The 19542-nt window shown below is 38.9% G+C and overlaps 1 protein-coding gene across 1 annotated transcript; it reads left to right on the top strand.

Annotated features, from left to right (window-relative positions):
• The first annotated feature begins 8276 nt into the window (after positions 1-8276).
• On the top strand, positions 8277-14782 carry LOC110871990 (ABC transporter B family member 25). The gene is made up of 17 exons (XM_022120756.2): positions 8277-8515; positions 8662-8715; positions 8835-8870; positions 8986-9060; positions 9505-9629; positions 9710-9809; positions 9884-10055; positions 10146-10264; positions 10960-11070; positions 11155-11299; positions 11832-11964; positions 12065-12140; positions 12677-12742; positions 13243-13350; positions 13442-13549; positions 13966-14163; positions 14422-14782. Exons 1-17 carry the CDS (start codon positions 8444-8446, stop codon positions 14623-14625), a joined length of 1902 nt encoding a protein of 633 aa, XP_021976448.1. The 5' UTR covers positions 8277-8443; the 3' UTR covers positions 14626-14782.
• The last annotated feature ends 4760 nt before the right edge of the window (positions 14783-19542 follow it).

Below are 19542 nucleotides of genomic sequence, written 5' to 3'. Positions count from 1 at the left end.
GATCTGCGTTCAGGATATCATCAGCTACGGATTCAAGAGGAAGACATTCCTAAAACCGCTTTTCGAACCCGTTATGGCCATTACGAATTTGTTGTTATGCCCTTTGGTCTAACCAACGCACCTGCAGTTTTTATGGACCTGATGAATCGCGTGTGAAAGCCTTATCTTGACCGTTTCGTCATCGTGTTCATCGACAATGTCTTGATTTATTCCAAAACGAAAGCCGAACACGCGCAACATCTACGTTTGGTTCTCGAGTTACTCCAGGGGAACCGACTCTATGCTAAATTCTCCAAGTGCGAATTCTGGTTGGAGGAGGTTCAGTTTCTGGGTCACATCGTGAATAGTCAGGGCATCCATGTCGACCCCGCGAAGATTGAAGCCGTCAAAAGCTGGATTACGCCTAAGAACCCGTCAGAAGTTCGTTCTTTTCTCGGACTAGTGGGCTATTATTGACGATTCATTGAAGGATTCTCCAAGATCGCTGTGCCACTTACCGCTCTTACTCATAGGGACAAGCCTTTTGTGTGGGGAAACGCACAAGAGATTGCCTTCCAAACCCTCAAGCATATGCTGTGCAACGCTCCGATTCTTACGCTGCCCGACGGAAGCGACAACTTCATTGTCTACTGTGATGCTTCTAACCTTGGTCTCGGCTTTGTCCTCATGCAGCGAGACAAGGTTATAGCCTACGCATCTCGTCAGCTCAAAATCCACGAGAAGAACTATACAACCCATGACCTCGAGCTAGACACGGTTGTCTTTGCATTGAAGATTTGGCGACACTACCTATATGGCACTAGGTGTACGATCTACACTGATCACAGGAGCTTACAACACATCTTTAATCAGAGAGAACTTAATATGCGTTAACGCCAATGGGTAGAACTTCTCAACGATTATGACTGTGAGATTCGTTATCACCCAGTCAAGGCGAATGTGGTTGCCGACGCGCTCAGGAGAAAGAGTTACGTGCTCAGTACCCGAAACATCCAAGCCCAGCACAATCTCGAAACCCTTATCCGCGAAGCTCAACATGCTTGCTTTAACGAGCGTACATTGAAGAAAGAGAGGATCTATCACGATGGAGCTCAGTTGGTAAGCAAATCCAATGGGATATTCTATTATCTGGACCGAATTTGGATCCCTAAGCGGACCGAATTGCGAAAGATTATCATGAATGAAGCCCACAAATCCCGGTATTCTATTCATCCCGGCGCAGATAAGATGTACCAGGACCTTCGCTATAAGTACTGGTGGCCGGGCATGAAACGAGATATCGCCCTCTACGTTGGAAGTTGTCTAACTTGCGCAAGAGTCAAGGCTGAACATCAAAGACCTTCTGGCTTACTCGAACAACCGCCGATACCTATATGGAAGTGGGAGAGTATAGCTATGGATTTCATAACAAAACTCCCGCCCACGTCATCAGGTCACGACAGTATTTGGGTCATAGTCGATCGTCTAACGAAATCAGCCCACTTTTTGCCGATACGAGAAGACTATAAGGTGGAACGACTGGCCCAAATCTACATCGACGAGATCATTTGTAATCATGGTACGCCTCGTGACATCATTTCAGACTGTGACACTCGGTTCACTTCGCAATTGTGGGAAACGTTTCAAGTGGCTCTGGGTACGTCGCTTAATCTGAGTACTGCATTCCATCCTCAAACCGACGGACAGACTGAAAGAACGATCCGTACTCTTGAAGACATGCTCCGAGCGTGTGTCATATATTTTGGTGGTAGTTGGAACAAACACCTGCCATTGGTGGAATTCTCGTACAATAACAGCTATCATGCCAGCATCCAAATGGCACCTTTCGAGGCTTTGTATGGTAAAAGATGTCGATCGCCTATTGTGTGGCACGAGATTGGTCACTCGCAACTAACCGGTCCCGAGATTCTACAAGAAACGACTGACAAAATCCACCGGATTCGAGATAACTTGGTGAAAGCTCGGAACAGACAGAAAAGTTACGCCGATAGAAGACGCAAGCCCCTTGAATTTGACGTTGGCGACTACGTACTCCTAAAGGTATCCCCTTGGAAGGGTGTAGTCAGATTCGGCAAGACGGGGAAACTAGCGCCTCGATATATTGGACCTTTTAAGATTCTGGAAAGGATCGGAAAAGTCGCCTACAGACTCGAACTACCGGAGGAACTCAGTAACGTCCACCCGACTTTCCACGTCTCTAACCTCCGAAAATGCCTTGCTGATCATGACCTAATCGTACCACTCGACGATCTTCAGGTCAACGAAACCTTACACTTCGTGGAAAAGCCTATCGAAATCATGGATCGCCAAACCAAGCAACTCAGACGCTCACGCATCCCTATCGTGAAGGTCCGATGGGAGGGCAAACGAGGCACGGAGTTCACTTGGGAACTCGAAAGCGACATGAAGGCTAAGTACCCGCAGTTGTTTAAATAGATCTGAAGCGTCAAATTGGTCAAACGACTCACGGTGATGTGCAGCTTCGAGCCTAATTTCGGGACGAAATTCCCTAAACAAGAGAAGGCTGTAACACCCCGTGTTTTCGAATGTCAAAGTCAAAGTCAAAGTCCAAGTCAACTTTGACTTCTTTGACTGTTAATGTTTCTTTTTACTTTTTGTATTATGTGGAGTAAGTGTTGCCTAAATGAAATGATCGAATGTTTAATCAATGCGGCCGATTTACGACTGTGAATAGTAGGAAGTAACAATGCGATAAAGTTAATCAATCAATAATCAAGCTAATCGATTCATCAATCAAACTCGAGACTCGAATTATGTGAACTCTGGTATTGTATTACGTGTGTGTGTGCCTTATGTGTTACTTGTGCGTGTTTACTTATATGTTTGGTGTGGTATTCAAGTGAATCAATCGAAAATCGAATCGAAACTCGAAAAGCAATCAAACTCAATCGAAACCGACATCGAAACATGAAATGTAGATGCTTGTATGTAGATATAGTGATTGGGACTGAAAGTAATTTGACTAGGAACTCTATCATATACGTATCATCGTCCATCGGAATCGAGACATCGAAAATCATCGCGAAATACTCAAAGTGGGTCGCGGATCGAACAGGAGGCACCCTGATCGAACAGGCCAGCCGATCGGCTAGCATCTTCCTAGCCGATCGAGCAGCCCATTCGATCAGAGCTCCTGGCCGATCGGCTGCCACTTTCCTCTTTTGGAGCCTATAAATAGGGCTGTCATTGTCACACTTTCTATTTTTGGAAAGCTCTGACCGAACCAGCCTTCTTCTTCACCTTTTCTCAGATTTCTCTCAACTCCGGTAAGTTTTCACTCTAATTCTTGTACGTTTTTGATCATTGCATGATTCTACACCTTTCTATCTTTCAAAACTTGATTTCTAACCGTGAAATCACCAAGATCTAAGTGTTCTTGGGTGACGTCATCATGGTGTTCTTGAAGAACACCAAACTTTGGCCTCATTCAACCATGAATAGCTTAGATCTGACCGGTTTCCACATAAACAAACTAAGATTTGTAAGAATCTTAACATTTTTATGAATGATTTCCAACTTTCTTCAACCTTTTTCACTCGAAACCTTAAACCCGGTAGAAACGGAGCTTGAACCGGCTAACTAATCATCCTAACAGTTAAGAGGTTCAAGATTCGGATTCTATATACAAGGTTCACCGACGATGGGTTAAACTCTAAACCGACGTTCCGAACCGTTCATCGGCCGGACTTGGGCGATTCCTGTCCGAGCCGAAGAAACGAGTGGGAAGGGAGGATATCATTGTTCAACTCGTTATCAAACTACCTCGAAATGACAACAAGTAATTAAACAGCCAAGAGTTAGACGAAAGGCCGACCAGGTCAGACTTGCTGGCCGAACGACTAGGCTATTCGAACAGCCCAGCCGATCGGACATACCAGCCGATCGACCGGGCCAGCCGGTCGGCTAGCACATGGTCTCACACTTTTCAAACTTTACGAAGTATGCTATTGACGAAGTGATGTTCGATCGAGTATGCTACTCGATTGGTAAACATTACTCTTCGGATCATGAGATACTATGCTTCAACACTTGATTAATTTTACAACTCGTTCGTAGTAAGGAATGCCAGCCGATCGAACAGTCTGTTCGATCGAGCGACATCCTGTTGAGAACCACTTCAAAAGTTCCCAGCCGATCGGTTAAGCCGACCGATCGAACGGACCGTTCGATCGATCGACCTGAAAGGTAAGAACACCTTAGTGTTCTCATATACTACAACGAAAACTTCAAAAGTTCAAATCCTTAAACACAAACACACCAGAGGAAGAAACAATCCACTCAAATGGCCCAGCCGATCGAGCCTACCGGCCGATCGAGCAGGACTGTCCAAACGGACATGCCAGCCGATCGAACAGCCCGTTCGATCGAACCTGCCGTTCGATCGACCATCCTATTCGATCCATCCATTTGTTTACTTTTCCACGTTACTCATTGTTGTGCTATCGAACTATTCAGGCTAACCCTACTCTCAGCGCTCCCTTCAATCCATAATCAATCACTGTGAGTATACTCGATCCCTTTTTGCTTTTAGCACTTTTGGGTGTTACATACGTTGCTTATATCAAAACACAAACGATCACACTACTCAAACTATTTGAACGCTAACCGATATGCATGTATTACGTGACTTAATGAATGCTTGTTGATTGTGTTTACACGTGGAATGCTGTCTACCTGCCTTTACGACGTAGTACTATAGTTTGGACTCAGCACCCGTTCATGCAGGGGTTGTTATGGACAACTACTTGCATGGATTACGGTGGTAATCATGTATTGCGAACCGTCTCGGACGGTCAACCCGCGGTCATTGGTATCGATAGGTCCATGTCGATAATTAACATGCTTCGTTTTCCTCTGTGTACGTGCTGGTTATGCGTAAACTATTCAAACTCTATATGCTATTATCAAACTTGTATGCTCACCTTTACATTATATGTATTGACTTTATTTTAACGTATGTGACAGGTATTTAGGATGCTTATTTGCTAGGAAAGCGAGACTAGAATAAGTTTCTAGAAGCCCCCAACAAATAGTTATCTGCCAAGAAAAAGCGTATGAGGCATAGTTGTCTGTAGATCTTGTACTCTGGCACTACAGCCAGAAAGTCAACAGAATAGGGGTCTAGAAGCAGATAAACAATTGCTGTAATAATATTTGAATCTGAGTTGTCGGAACGGAATTTCTTGTTTGGATGATTATCTGTAATGACATGTTTATTTATTCGGGATACGGTATGGGACGTATCTTTAACTGGATTATATAAATGATCGTTATGAAAACTTCTGAACAATCTGTTTCGCTCAGTGCCATGCCCCGATGATTCTGCCATCGGTTGGGGTGTACAACCACGTCCTATTATGGTTAGCAAGAATATTAGGGGGTGTTTAGGTAATTCACGCAACCCCTACCTATACCAACTTAAACTTTAAACATATAGGGTGTTGATATAGTTATTTATTATAATATGTAGATGCCATTATCTTGATCGTTTCTAACCATACACTCCTATAGACTTTTATGGCTATACCTTCCAAGAAGTTTTATTATATGTTTTAAACGACATTTTCCTGGACCACTTCATTATTTTTTTCAGTATACAATTAACAAGGACAAACGTGGTCTTTTCCTTTCACAACGGCAAATATTCTATCTCGTGCTAATATGCAAAGTGAAAACCATGCGCAACCTCTACCTATACGAACTCTAAATTGAGTGCAACAACCAGAAACCCCCTTCCATATTACACTTTATAGGAGTCTCTCTAGCGCTATACACTATCTCATATTAACTTGGCTAGACATTACCTATGCTATTAACCAAATTTGTATGCTCATACATGTACTTTAAGTGCCTGATTGTAATTTTCTTAAACAGATCTTACATTATATAAAAGACACGGTTGATCATAGCCTTCATATCACACCTTTTAAGTCGGTTAACAACATTGTAACTGTTTATTCAAATACCACCATTTTAGTCCAAATAGTTATGTTTTCTGCCATTTTAGTCCTGACTTTTCTCATTTTTTGTCATTTTCATCGACCACCACCTCCCACCACCAACCCCATCACCAGGGGCGGACCCAAGCCCAGCCTAAGGTGGGCGGGCGCACCCCCGAGGAAAAAAAATTAGTGCTAAGTTCCGTCGAAAATCCCGTTCGCACCTCTTGGAATTTTTCGTCCGCACCCCTTGGAATTTTTCGACCGCACCCTTAAATTTTTCGTCCGCACCCCTTAGGTAAAAAGTGTTATCAATTTATATTTTAAATTTTATTTTAGTAAACTTCTATTTTAAAAAAAAAAATACTACCTAAATTATATAACTTTTAATACCTAACTAACTAAACCCAAATACCCATACCTTTACCCATTTATAATTCCTAACTAGCTAGCCCACTAAGTTTTAGCCCATTAACCAAACCCAACAATATTTCAAACTATAATAAAATAATTAAAGCCCAAAACCTTTAGAAATTCTCTCCCGCTCTCTCTCTCTCTCTCTTGCGTCCCTGCACTGCCAACGAACAACATCACCCAGCGACAACAGTCCAGCAGCCGGCGACCACCGTAATCAGCCACCATACCACCGTCGTTTGACACCAAATCTAACCGGAATCCGAACACGGGTAAGTTTCTTTTTTATTTTGATGATTTTGGTTGATATTATAGGAGAAAAAAGGGTAATAAAGTTATTAAATAGGTTTGAAATTTTGTGTTTTGACGTTGTTTATGGTTGTTTAGATGATTTTTAGGGTGATTATGTTGTTTATATATTTTTAGGGTGATTATGTTGTTCATATATTTTTAGGGTGATTACAACTTACGTTATGATTTCTAGGGCTTGAATAGTTGAAAATTAAACTTAAATTTGAAACATTATGTTATGGAGCGATGAACTTATGTTATATAGAGAAAGAATTGCTTAAGAAATTAGTTTTAGATGATGTTTTGGATAGATTTCAAAAAAGAAAACCCGTAGGGCGTCGACGTTTTAATTATGTTTGTAACAAGGTTTGACATATTTTTAATAATTATATAAATTTAGTTTGATATTCGTTTGTTTTACATGACCCAACCCGATACGAATCGATTTTTTTACTTATATACCTAGGGGCCTAAATTTTTTAAAAATGTTTCGCACCCCCATGGAAAAATTCCTGGGTCCGCCACTGCCCATCACAACCTTCTATCATCGCCACCACCTACCTGCATCGTCACCACGCACCCACCCCACCACCATCACCACCCACCATTTCCATCACCACCGACCACTTTTCCGCCACCCACGTCGTCAACCAACACCATCGCCATAATCGTAAAACCAACAACCACTTCCATCATCTTCACTGTAAACCGGTACAACACCATCCCCATACCAATGCTCCTGCAAAAAAAAGAAAGAAAAATGTGGTTTGACCAAAATTCACCTAAGTTAACTAAATTTTTTGAAGGGAGTTAGTGGGTTGAATGAAAATGACAAAAGTCAGAGACTAAAATGGCAAAAAAACAAAACTATTTGGACTAAAATGGCAAGAAAAAAACTATTTGGACTAAAGTGGCAATTTTGGTCAAATCTCAGGGACTAAAATAGCAATTTACTCATATATAAAATTACATTTATTTAAACCGTGCACGGAGTTCTAACATAGTAAAAAATAAAATAAAATAAAAATACATAAACATAACAAAAACCCTAAGGTCGGAGGGTATGGAGGGCGCCACCCGCCACCTCACCGCCGATACCCCCCCCCCCCCCCCCCCCCCCCGCGCGCGGCGCCACCACCCATACCCTGCAAGTTAAACCAGGGCGCCATGCTTCCTTCGCCAGCATGATAACAAGGAAGGTGTGTACAGGTGGGACCCACATCATTTCGTCCAATAAAATCTTTTTTTTTAATTTTGTTTAATAGGGGGCTTTATCCCACACCCTGCAAGTTAAGGGAAGATGCGTTAAAGCCCCATGTCTGACGTGGACGTGACGTGACGTTGACGTGATAAAGCCCGTAACGGCTTTATCCCACACCATCAAGCCTAACGCCATCACTACTTTGGTGGGGTGGTAGACGCTTTGTGCCTCTTATAAAGAGACCATGGTTCAATTCCTGATATAGGGTGAATTTGGTGTAATTTAAAAGTAGAGTAGGTAAACTTTTTCGTTAAAAAAAAACAAAAACAAAAACCCTAACGTAACAGATGACGTCAATCGTCACCAATAATAAGATTCTGTGTGGACTATAACAACTAAAACTAAATTTCATGTAGCGACACAAATGATATTCATACACACGTATACATACATCCGCCCTTTCGAATCACTCGCTCCCAATTTGTAGCAAAAGTTCTATTTTCAGATGATTCACTATCAAAACTGTTGACAATATAATATCAAATTACTGGTTTAACAATTCTAATTTCTCACAGTAATGGAAAGATTCCATGGTGGTGGTGGTATGCATGGTACGAGAGGTGAAAGAACTCCACTTCTTAACAGGAATGTAAGTATCAAACAACTCTCAAAATTATGAAATTGTTGAGTTATATAATATGGGTTTATGCATGTGTTGCTTGTTAGTTGATTCGTATAATTGTTAAATTTGGGTATGTTTAGAACAACATGAATACGTGTAATTTGATTTAACAGGGTTTGAGGAGAAACGATGATCAGGGGGATCTTGAACTTGGAGATGCAGTGCCGGTAATTTGGACTTTTTTTTTTTTTTTGAGTTTTAGTTTACACATACAAGGTGTTTGATGAAATGCCTGAGTGAAAATTAGTGTGGAATCTTACTAGTTTTGTTGTTGGAAATTAAACAGGCTGCTAATGTGAGCTATGTCAGAGTGCTTGCTTTGGTAAGTGGATGCTGTATTACTTTACGATTGTGTCGTTGAAACGGCTTTTAAATATGTAATTATGTTGTGTTCGTGTGTGAATTTATTTAGATGTTAAGTAATTATTATTATACAGGCAAAACCCGAGGCGGGGAGATTGATTATTGGTACTATAGCGTTGTTGATTGCGTCTACATCGAGTATACTGATTGTATGTCTACATCTTTTCTTCTCTGAAATTTGAAATGTGCAAATGAACCATGCGCTATGCAGTTAATGCGGTAAAATATCGGATATCGGTCAAGGACCGATATTTGAAATATAGGTTATCTCGGTGAGATATCAGTGGGATATCTGTAATTTTAATATAATGCAGAATTTATATATATAACAATTTAACACCAATAATTCAGTGATATATCGGTCACATATCGGTGATATATCGGTTATATCGGTCAAATATCGGTGATATATCGGTTATATTGGTCAAATATCGGTCAATATCGCCGATAGTATCGGTACCGATATTTTACTAAGGGACCGATGTATCACCGATATTAACTGCATAGACCATGCGTGTATCAAAATGCATGAATTATGCGTAATTTTAGGATATGATTAAATGGCTAAGCAACTTTTGTTATTTACATTGCAGCCACGGTTTGGCGGGACGATAATCGATATCGTTTCGGGTGATCTCCAAACGCCTGAACAGAAGAGTGAAGCTGTAAGCAAAGTCAATAGAACCATTCTTGGAATCTTCTTGATTGTCATTATCGGGTATCGACATTTTATACCTTAGTACCTTGATCTTTAATAGTATCTTCTGTTAATAATTTTGACTCATTTGCTGTTTTCAGTTCCATCTGCACAGCACTTCGAGCATGGTTATTTTCTTCTGCAAGTGAAAGAATCGTTGCTACATTGCGAAAGAACCTGTTCACACACCTCATCAATCAAGTATATATCACTTCCTCTTAGCAAAAAGACGTATTTTTCTTCCTTTTTTTGATATTTTTTTAACGCGATCACAGGAAATAGCCTTCTTCGATGTTACACGAACAGGAGAGCTTCTTAGCAGGCTTTCTGAAGATACCCAAATCATTAAAAACGCTGCAACTTCAAATGTTTCCGAGATTCTCCGGAATCTTTCTACTGCGTTCATCGGTCTCGGGTTCATGTTTGCTACATCGTGGAAGCTAACATGTAATACAGGCGTTGCAATTAAAAAATAAACTTTCATGATTTTAGCGGTTCCAACATGTTTCTTATAACTTGCATTTTTGTTATTTTTAGTATTGGCTTTGGTTGTTGTTCCGTTCATTTCAATTGTTGTACGACAAGTTGGACGTTATCTTCGTGAAGTTTCCCACAAGACTCAAGCTGCTGCTGCCGTTGCTTCTTCAATTGCTGAGGTTTGTTCATCCATATTATTTCAAAATTTTAAATGTATCGAAGTTTAATGATTTTGGTAACTATAAAATTAAAATGACACGTGTTAGTTGTCAATATTTTTCTTGAAAACGAAAAGACCAATTTTTTTTTATTAAAGTAATATGCCATTTCCGTCACTGAGGTTTGGCCACTTTTGCGACTTTCGTCAAAAGGTTTGTTTTTCTGCTTCTGGATCCAAAATGTCTGAAATCTTGCCGTTTTCATCCGGCTCGTTAACTCCATTCATTTTTCTCCGTTAAGTCAGGGGTATTTCTGTCTTTTTTTGTTAAGTTAAAGGGCAATTCGGTCATTTTCAGGGGTATTCGGTCTTTTTCACTAAACGTAAAAAGGTCCGAATTGCCCTTTAAGTTAGCAAAAAAGACGGAAATACCCCTGACTTAACAGAGAAAAATGGATGGAGTTAACAAGCCGGATGAAAATGGCAAGTTTTCAAACCTTTTGGATCCAGATGCGGAAAAACAAACCCTTTGACAAAAGTCGCAAAACTGGTCAAACCTCAGGGACGAGAATAGCATTTTGCTCATTTTAATAATTTAAAGCTCCATTTGTGTCACGAAATTGCATACCTAACTAAACAAGTAGTTCATAAAAACATTGAAGAAAAAATAATTTTCAAAATTAACTTTGCCATTGTGAAAATTTCCTTGCTTTGTAGGAATCCTTTGGTGCAGTACGCACTGTGAGATCTTTTGCTCAAGAGAACTACGAGATTTCACGCTACTCAGAGAAAGTCGACGAGACGCTAAAACTTGGACTTCAGTATGCTGTGAGTACTTTTTCAGCTCGCTTTTTGTTTCGTCAACACATTTTCCATCATAAAAACCTAACCCGTGTGTATTTTGACGTGCAGAAAGTCGTCGGTTTATTCTTTGGAGGTCTGAATGCATCATCAACACTATCGGTTATCGTGGTAGTGATATACGGAGCTAATCTAACAATCGCAGGTTCTATGACTGCGGGAAATCTTACGTCGTTCATTCTTTATAGCCTCACTGGTATTTGAATGATCAACCCATTGGTTTTTTTACTGATTGCTATAAGATGAATGAATTTAAAGAGTAAAATGCCATTTTCGTCCCTGAGGTTGGGTCAGTTTTGTGACTTACGTCCAAAGGTTTGTTTTTCCGCATCTGGATCCAAAAGGTTTGAAATCTAGCCATTTTCATCCGGTTCGTTAACTCCATCTATTTTTCTCCGTTAAGTCAGGGGTATTTCCGTCTTTTTTGTTAACTTAAAGGGCAATTCGGACCTTTTTAGGGGTATTCGGTCTTTTTACATAAAGTGAAAAAGACCGAATTGCCCTTTAAGTTAGCAAAAAAGACGGAAATACCTTTGACTTAACGGAGAAAAATAGATGGAGTTAACGGGCCGGATGAGAATAGCAAGATTTCAAATCTTTCGGATCCAGATGTGAAAAAACAAACCTTTGGATGAAAGTCGCAAAACTGACCAAACCTCTGGGACGAAAATGGCATTTTACTCGAATTTAAATAACCAGAGGAATCGGTTTTGGAAATCTGTTTGCAGTTGGAACCTCGGTTTCCGGGCTGTCTAGCATTTACACGGTGGCAATGAAAGCTGCAGGAGCAAGTAGGAGAGTATTTCAGCTTCTTGATCGTGAATCTTCGATGCCAGAATCAGGAAAGAAGTGTCCTATGGGGTTAGTTTTGTAATTTCATTCTCTTGAGTATCCTGTCTTTGTTAACGATAGCCATTGTTATTAACTTATAACTGCAAATTTTGTATTATTTTCGTTAAAGTGATGACAATGCGGAAGTGGAGTTGGATGATGTCTGGTTCGCGTATCCTTCGCGTCCTCGTCATATGGTGCTCGAGGTAATTATATTGGAAATAAAAATATTAGAAAGTTCAACTAAAATAATATTTACATTACCAAATTAGTAAAATACTATTTTCGTCCCTGACTTTCGTCCCAAGGTTTGTTATTTCGCATCTGGATCCAAAAGGTTTAAAATCTTGCCATTTGCATCCGGCTTGTTAACTCCATCTATTTTTCTCCGTTAAGTCAGGGGTATTTCCGTCTTTTTGTTAACTTAAAGGGCAATTCGGTCTTTTTCACTTAAAGGGCAACACTTGTACATTATGCCAAATGCTTCTACTTAAAGTGAAAAAGACCGAATTTCCCTTTAAGTTAACAAAAAAGACGAAAATGCCCCTGACTTAACCGAGAAAAATGGATGGAGTTAAGGAGTCGGATGAAAATGGCAAGATTTCAAACCTTTTGGATCCAGATGAGGAAAAACAAACCTTTGGACGAAAGTCGCAAACTAGCCAAACCTCAGGGACGAAAATGGCATTTTACTCTGACCAAATAAAAAAAAAGTTATAACATTTATGTTTTATTATTTCAGGGTATAAATTTGAAACTGTATCCGGGTTCAAAGGTCGCACTTGTTGGTCCTAGTGGTGGTGGAAAGGTAAAACTAATTTATTTTAAATCAACAAATATTTAATGTGTTATTTATGATTATAGTAAAGTAAACAGGTGGCCCCTATGGTTTATCAAAATTTTGGATTTGGTCCCTGACTTTCCAAAAGCACACGGACGGTCCATGTGATTTGCACTTTGTAACACATTTAGTCCCCTGTTTTTTTTTCTAAAAGTACATGGATGGTCCCTATGGTTTGCACTTTTTAACGCAATTAGTCCCTAGCTTCGACCTGCTGAAACCTTTAGATTGGTTGGCTGGGGACCAAATGCGTTACAAAGTGCAAACCACAGGGACCATCCGTGTACTTTTGAAAAGCTAGGGACCAAATCCAAAATTTTGGTGAACCACAGGGACCATCTGTGTAGTAATTACTACAATAATAACATGAGTTTAAGGTGATAGATTTTGGAAGACTTTTATGCGGTTCAATCCATTTGACCCATTCCCAGTTAGCTAATGCTGCTCTTAACGCTGTTTGCTTGCAGACCACCATAGCAAATCTGATTGAAAGATTTTATGATCCCGTTAAAGGTAGAATTTTGATAAACGGAGTTCCGTTAGTAGAGATATCACATGAACATCTACACAAAAGGGTAATGATTAAAATTCAAAACTTAAAATTCTCATCTTCCAAGTTATATCTTCAAGACTGGCCGTAATAGCTGACTTGTCAACAAATGCCAGATCAGCATAGTGAGCCAGGAACCTGTACTTTTCAATTGTTCAATTGAAGAGAACATCGCTTATGGACTTGATGGAAAAGCAAGTGAAGAAGAGATTGAAAAAGCAGCCGTAAGTTCAAACCGAGTACTTATCCATAAGTCAAATTGTCAAAAAAGCAATGATTTTAAGCCCACACCGGACCGGGGTCCGGTTCAGGCTATTGGACCGCTTGGATCGCTTGGATGAGAACTGGGAGGTCGGACCAGGATTTTGATTAAAAAATTCCCATTTTACTCTATTTATTTTTATATTATTTAGGATGTCATCCGGTTCTTACATTCGGTCGAACCGTTCCGACCAGGTTCATGTCCAGTCCGGTTCTGAAAACATTGCAAAAAAGTAAAATTAACCCCCCCCCCCCCCCCGCGCCCCACACACACACACGACATACCTCACAATGTTTGACCATGTCTAACACGGTTCACCACTATTTACCATTACTAGACCTACATTCACTATATTTGACCATGATTTAATTTGTACAGAAAATGGCGAATGCGCATGATTTTATATCAAAATTCCCCGAAAAATATAAAACGTTTGTTGGAGAGCGTGGAGTGAGGCTTTCCGGAGGTCAAAAACAGAGAGTAGCGATTGCACGAGCTCTATTGATGAACCCCAAGATTCTTCTTTTAGATGAAGCTACTAGTGCTTTGGATGCCGAAAGCGAGTACTTGGTTCAGGTGAATTTACTTGTTTTCTTCAATAATAATCATGTCAAAACTGTGGGTTGTAAAACGGGTTGGGACGTTGGGTTGACCCGAAACGTTGTTACCAACTTCTCTACATATCTTTTTACCAACTTTTCTATAAAAGTTTGGTGTCAAATATACTTTAAGGGACATTGAAAGATAGACAACAATGAGCCTAGAGTTAAATGGGTCCCACTACTTAGTTTGATAACGTACGTAACTGATTAGTTTAAACGTGTTTTGGGTTAGGATGCTATGGAATCTTTAATGAAGGGAAGAACGGTTTTGGTGATCGCACATAGGCTTTCAACCGTACAAAGTGCAGATACTGTGGCGGTCGTATCGGATGGAAAGATAGTTGAACAGGGAACCCACGACGATCTCCTAAGTAAGGATGGGATTTATACCGCGTTAGTGAAGAGGCAGATACAAGGGGCTAAAGCCGAACTTTAACTAATCTGCAAAATTGAATAAGATACGCTTTTGATAAGTTGATAGATATCGAGTTTTCGTTCAATTTACGAGTTTGATGTATGGGTTACACTCTTGCTTAATCAAGCAATGATACTGATCTAAAATAGATATTGAGTTTTCACAACTTTTTTATAGATATGGGTTTTTGTAGGGTTCTAAAATAATGACCGGTTTTTTTTAGAATGGCCGCAATAGTATTCAGAAAAAGAATAGCAAGACGCTAGACAAAGTGACAAAGTACAAGATACAAAAAGAAGTAAGAGAAAAACACCATAGTACCAAGATAAGTTACAAATCTTAGATCTTTTTTTATTCAATTAAAGAGAGAAGTATGATGTCGTTCCTAGCCATCCAAATCAGACATATGGTAGAGTGCATCAACGCAATCTTGAGTTTAGTTATCGTTTTGGACCTCGAGGAAGCCATAACCATGTTAAGGAATTTGGCCCTATTTTGCGGAGAAGAAATTGATCGACCACTCATGTGCAAATCCAACTCCGTGTATGGTGTATCCACCGAAATAATATGCCTCCTAGTACTGAAGAGACATACACAAGGGGCTAGAACCAAACTTTAGCTAACCTATAAAACTAAATTTCCATACTGAGTTCATACAAAATACACTTTTGATGCATGCTCAATGACCCTTTTACTTGCATTTTACAGATATTGTTTTTATAGAAATTGATGTCATTTTGTGTTGGTTTTTGGGTTATAAATAAATGACATGCGTGTATATGAAAGACAACATTCGTACTTCACTACTTATTCCTTTAAGTCAATCATCGACACATGGTGTATGTTACAAACACAAGTTTTGTTTGACAAGTCAATTAGTGAGTTATAACTTATAACCACAAGGCTTGGGCGTTTTATAGTCCTAATCTATTAGGCTAGAGGGTGTGGTATAAAGCTCTTGGGGGCTTTATCACGCCACATAAGCGTCACTACAACGCCATGTCACATATGGGGCTTTAAAACGCATTCCTTTAACTTGCATGTAATGGTTTAAAGCCTCCTATCAAACAAAATACAAAAAAATAATGAGAAAAAGATTTGATTGGTTGAAAAGAATGGGTCCCACCTGCTTTTCCCTTTAATGCACGTTACTGCAATGGAGCCCTCCCCATAGCCCCCCCCCCCCCCCCCCCCCCCCCCCCCCCGGCGACCAGAGGGTGGCTATGGCCTATAGGGAGCTAAAAGGCGCTAAAATGACTGATTTGGCCAGGGGCGTTATACCACACCCCCTGGCCTTATAGTAGTTTTGGAAGTACTAACTGTAAGATTAAATATATTATGATTTAATATTTAATCTAGTAGCCATTATAATCATTTACATTATATGGATCAAAATATATAACAACCTATTAATAATTAGTTGGTAATTGTTGATGGACCATATTACCCTTATTAACTAATTAGGTTTCCTCCTGGGTGCTTATATAAGGAGACTTATGTGGAGGTTAAGGGGTTACTCAGTTACACAATCAGACACCCTATTAGCCATAACATCATAATGTTCGACCTCCCTCTCCTACGGCCGATACCCTTTTCGGTTTTCTCAGTCACCATCATTAGATTGCACCCTAAGGAGGAACCAGACCAAACTGACAACTATGTCAAACACTATTGCTGTATCTACATCTGGATTCTCTGCTGGCCTGTGCTGATGCAATCAGGTATGTTTTCATGTTTTCCTTCATGCATAAACAGAACTGAACCAACATGTGGTATCAGAGCATATGTTGATTAGTCAGTTCTGTTTTCGTATCCATAATTCTGGGATTGAAACTTGGAAAACGGATTTTTTTGTAACTTTAAAACGGTGACAGCCGGTTTCGAGTCATGAAGATCGACTCGAGATCTCTGTTTTCGGGAAAAAGATTAATTATATGTTCACTCAAATTCAACTGGGTTATGTTTTAGCCGAAATCTGTTTAGAAAAACTATTAATATTCAGGTTTCGGGTTCCAGAATTTATGTTTTATGTTTTTAGGGTTCATCATGTTCTTGGAAAAATTCGAAAAATTCTGTTATGTTTTGGAATGTTTTAGGATTAATGAGTGTTTTTTCCATGTTTGATCCATTTTTATCTTTTAAGTTTATTCGAAAACTGTTATTAGATAAACAGTTATAGTTTTCGAAATATGTTGATAAAATTAGATCATTTTAAAACAGGAAATAATATCTCATAATCCCTTAGATTTCGAATTTTCAGCTATGTTATCACAATAAACAACTGTTAACAGGAAGCTTCGAGATCATCAGATTACGATTCGAGACCATCAGTCTCGACTCGAGACCATCAGTCTCGACTCGAGACCATCAGTCTCGACTCGAAATCATAAGGTCCTTAAACCTTCACAACTCGAGACCAACAGATCTCGACTCGAGACCATAAGGTCTCGACTCGAAATCATAAGGGCTCAAAGGTCTACAACTCGAGACAAAGGTCTCGACTCGAGACCCTAACGTCATAACTCGAGACCATAAGGTTGCGACTCGAGACCGTGGTTGCGACTCGAGACCTCATCATGACTCGAGATCTCATAAGATATAGTAGTCGAGACCATGGTTCCGACTCGTGACAACAAGGTTGCGACTCGAGACCTCATAACTGACTCGAGATCTCATAACTCAGTCGAGACCTGACTCGAAACCTCATTATTTTAGGATGTTTAATGTGAACTAAGATTTAGCGCTAACTCAGTCGAGACCTGACTCAAGATCTCATAACTCAGTCGAGACCTGACTCGAGATCTCATAACTCAGTTCGATCCGCGCTAAGAGGTGGTTTGCTATTAAATGATTGGTTTTTGTAATTACTTAGTTAATTAATGAGGATCAAATAATGTTTTACAAAACCAAAATGGCTTAACTTGAATGAGCTTCTGATGTATCACTTCTGGCCAAAGCTGATTTGATGCATCTACTTATCGTTCAAGTATTACGAAAGCTATGTTAAGTGTGCATCATAAACATGAATGTCTTAATATCTGGCCAAAGCTGATTTAATTCCTTCATAGATGGCATACTTAACAAGTGCATAACTAAAGTGATTGTCTCAGTTTCTGGCCAAAGCTGATTTGTTACAACCACTTTGCACACATGCTTAAATGATTACACTTCTGGCCAAAGCTGTTTTGTCTTCGTTTAAGTAGAACTTTAAGTAGTCTATTATTTTGATGTTAGTAATAGACATATCACAACCTCTTCACATAATGATCCTTATATTAATGATCCTCAATTAATTTTTGTGATCATTTTGTCTGCCTTATTCTTCGTACCCATAATTTTACTCACTATAATTTTCTTCTATAAATCTATATCTCATCCGCTCTAGTTCCTAAATCTAATATGTTTTGCTTAAAGTTTCTATAAGAATTAGCTCTTAAATTAAATCATTGATTGTCTCTTAAGACACGATGATCCTATTGCTCTCTTCTGATAAAGCACTATAGAAGAAAAGTAGAGCATGATGAATAGGACAAATCAAACATGATGTCTCTTATGATAATCAAGAACTCTGTAACATAAGTGCTGTCACTAAAAGGTTATTCCAGATTAGGTTTTTCCTAAGACTAATCTATAATTGTGGAATAATCACTAGAACTCCTAAGATGCATGCCTTCATTTAAAATTATAAATTTTAAGGTTAAGTGGTATATGTGAATACATTATAATGTACAATACCATGACCCATAAAGTTAAGGGCTTACGCATGGAAATAAGTACATTTTCCAGTACATTACATACTAAGTTTTTCATTTGTACAATTTGATGCATTATAAATCAGATATAACACTCAAAAGTACCAAAGTATAACGAGTGTGTTGATAAGCAACATATGTACATAAAAATAAATGTTTGAAACTGGAAAATAAGATGTTATTCACCTTACAACCACTAAAACTTTAAAAGAGGATTGTTCTAAGGTCCATAGACAAATTACAAGTATTAATTCCACCTCTAAGGTTCTTCAAGGGAAAGATCTCACTGCATAATTATGCCATTAGACTAGGCATAAGCAACGAGACTATCCATTATTCTAAAGAACAGTTGGATAAGTTAATTATGTAGTCATTTCCTAATGATATTTAAGTCTGATAATTTTTTAATATTCCAATTAACACATGATTAGTTGACTCTAGTTCCATACGTTTCCTTACCAGAATTCGACAAATAACTAACATGAGAGTTAGTGACAAAATTAATTGTTAAGGCTATAAGAACCATAATAAGCAGTCTTCTAACAACGCTTTTCGATACCTTATATATTCTGAAGATTAATCAGAATATAGTATCATAATTAAGCAATGTTATGAAGGTTGTGAGGTTTGCATGGTCATCATAAAGTCACACTTATTTTAAACTCTCCTCTTATTTGTTCTAAATATCTGGATAGAAACATTACTAAGATGAAACTAGATGATACCTTACTTTTTCACAACTTTTGTCATTATGCAAATGAGAATTTGACAAAAAGGAAAATGAGACTTATAAATTTCATCCATTAGAACCAAAATTCATGAGAAATCATAACATGGTTAATGAGGATGATTTTTTTCATCTAATCTCATTTTAAGTGATTTTAAATCATGACGTTAAAGCCCTAAAATATGACTTGGCTTAAGGAATAAGTATGGGTCCATCATAAGTCATTCATTGACATTCGTGGAACTTATTCCAAATGGAATGTTCAGACATAATTCATTTATCATTTAACAGACTATCAACTTGTATCTAAATTTTGTCACATATGGCCCACTGTCTTAGAAGAACTCTATTCATATATGTACTTAATAAGATTTCTATCAAATATGTCCCCAAAGTTTCTTATGATCTGGACATTAAAGAAATCAAATAAAGTCTAACGTATATGTGATATGTTTCCAC

This window comes from Helianthus annuus, chromosome 8, assembly GCF_002127325.2.
Source record: "Helianthus annuus cultivar XRQ/B chromosome 8, HanXRQr2.0-SUNRISE, whole genome shotgun sequence".
In the NCBI taxonomy this organism is placed as follows: Eukaryota; Viridiplantae; Streptophyta; class Magnoliopsida; order Asterales; family Asteraceae; genus Helianthus; species Helianthus annuus.
The sequence above is the reverse complement of the archived record's forward strand: the minus strand, read 5'-3'. Positions and strand labels throughout refer to the sequence as shown.

Excerpts from the sequence above, each read along its gene's own strand:
- LOC110871990 (XM_022120756.2), top strand. The coding sequence starts at position 8,444 with ATGGAAAGATTCCATGGTGGTGGTGGTATGCATGGTACGAGAGGTGAA. Across the intron at positions 8,716-8,834 it reads AACTTGGAGATGCAGTGCCG|GCTGCTAATGTGAGCTATGT; the intron begins GTAATTTGGACT and ends GAAATTAAACAG. Across the intron at positions 11,300-11,831 it reads CATTCTTTATAGCCTCACTG|TTGGAACCTCGGTTTCCGGG; the intron begins GTATTTGAATGA and ends ATCTGTTTGCAG.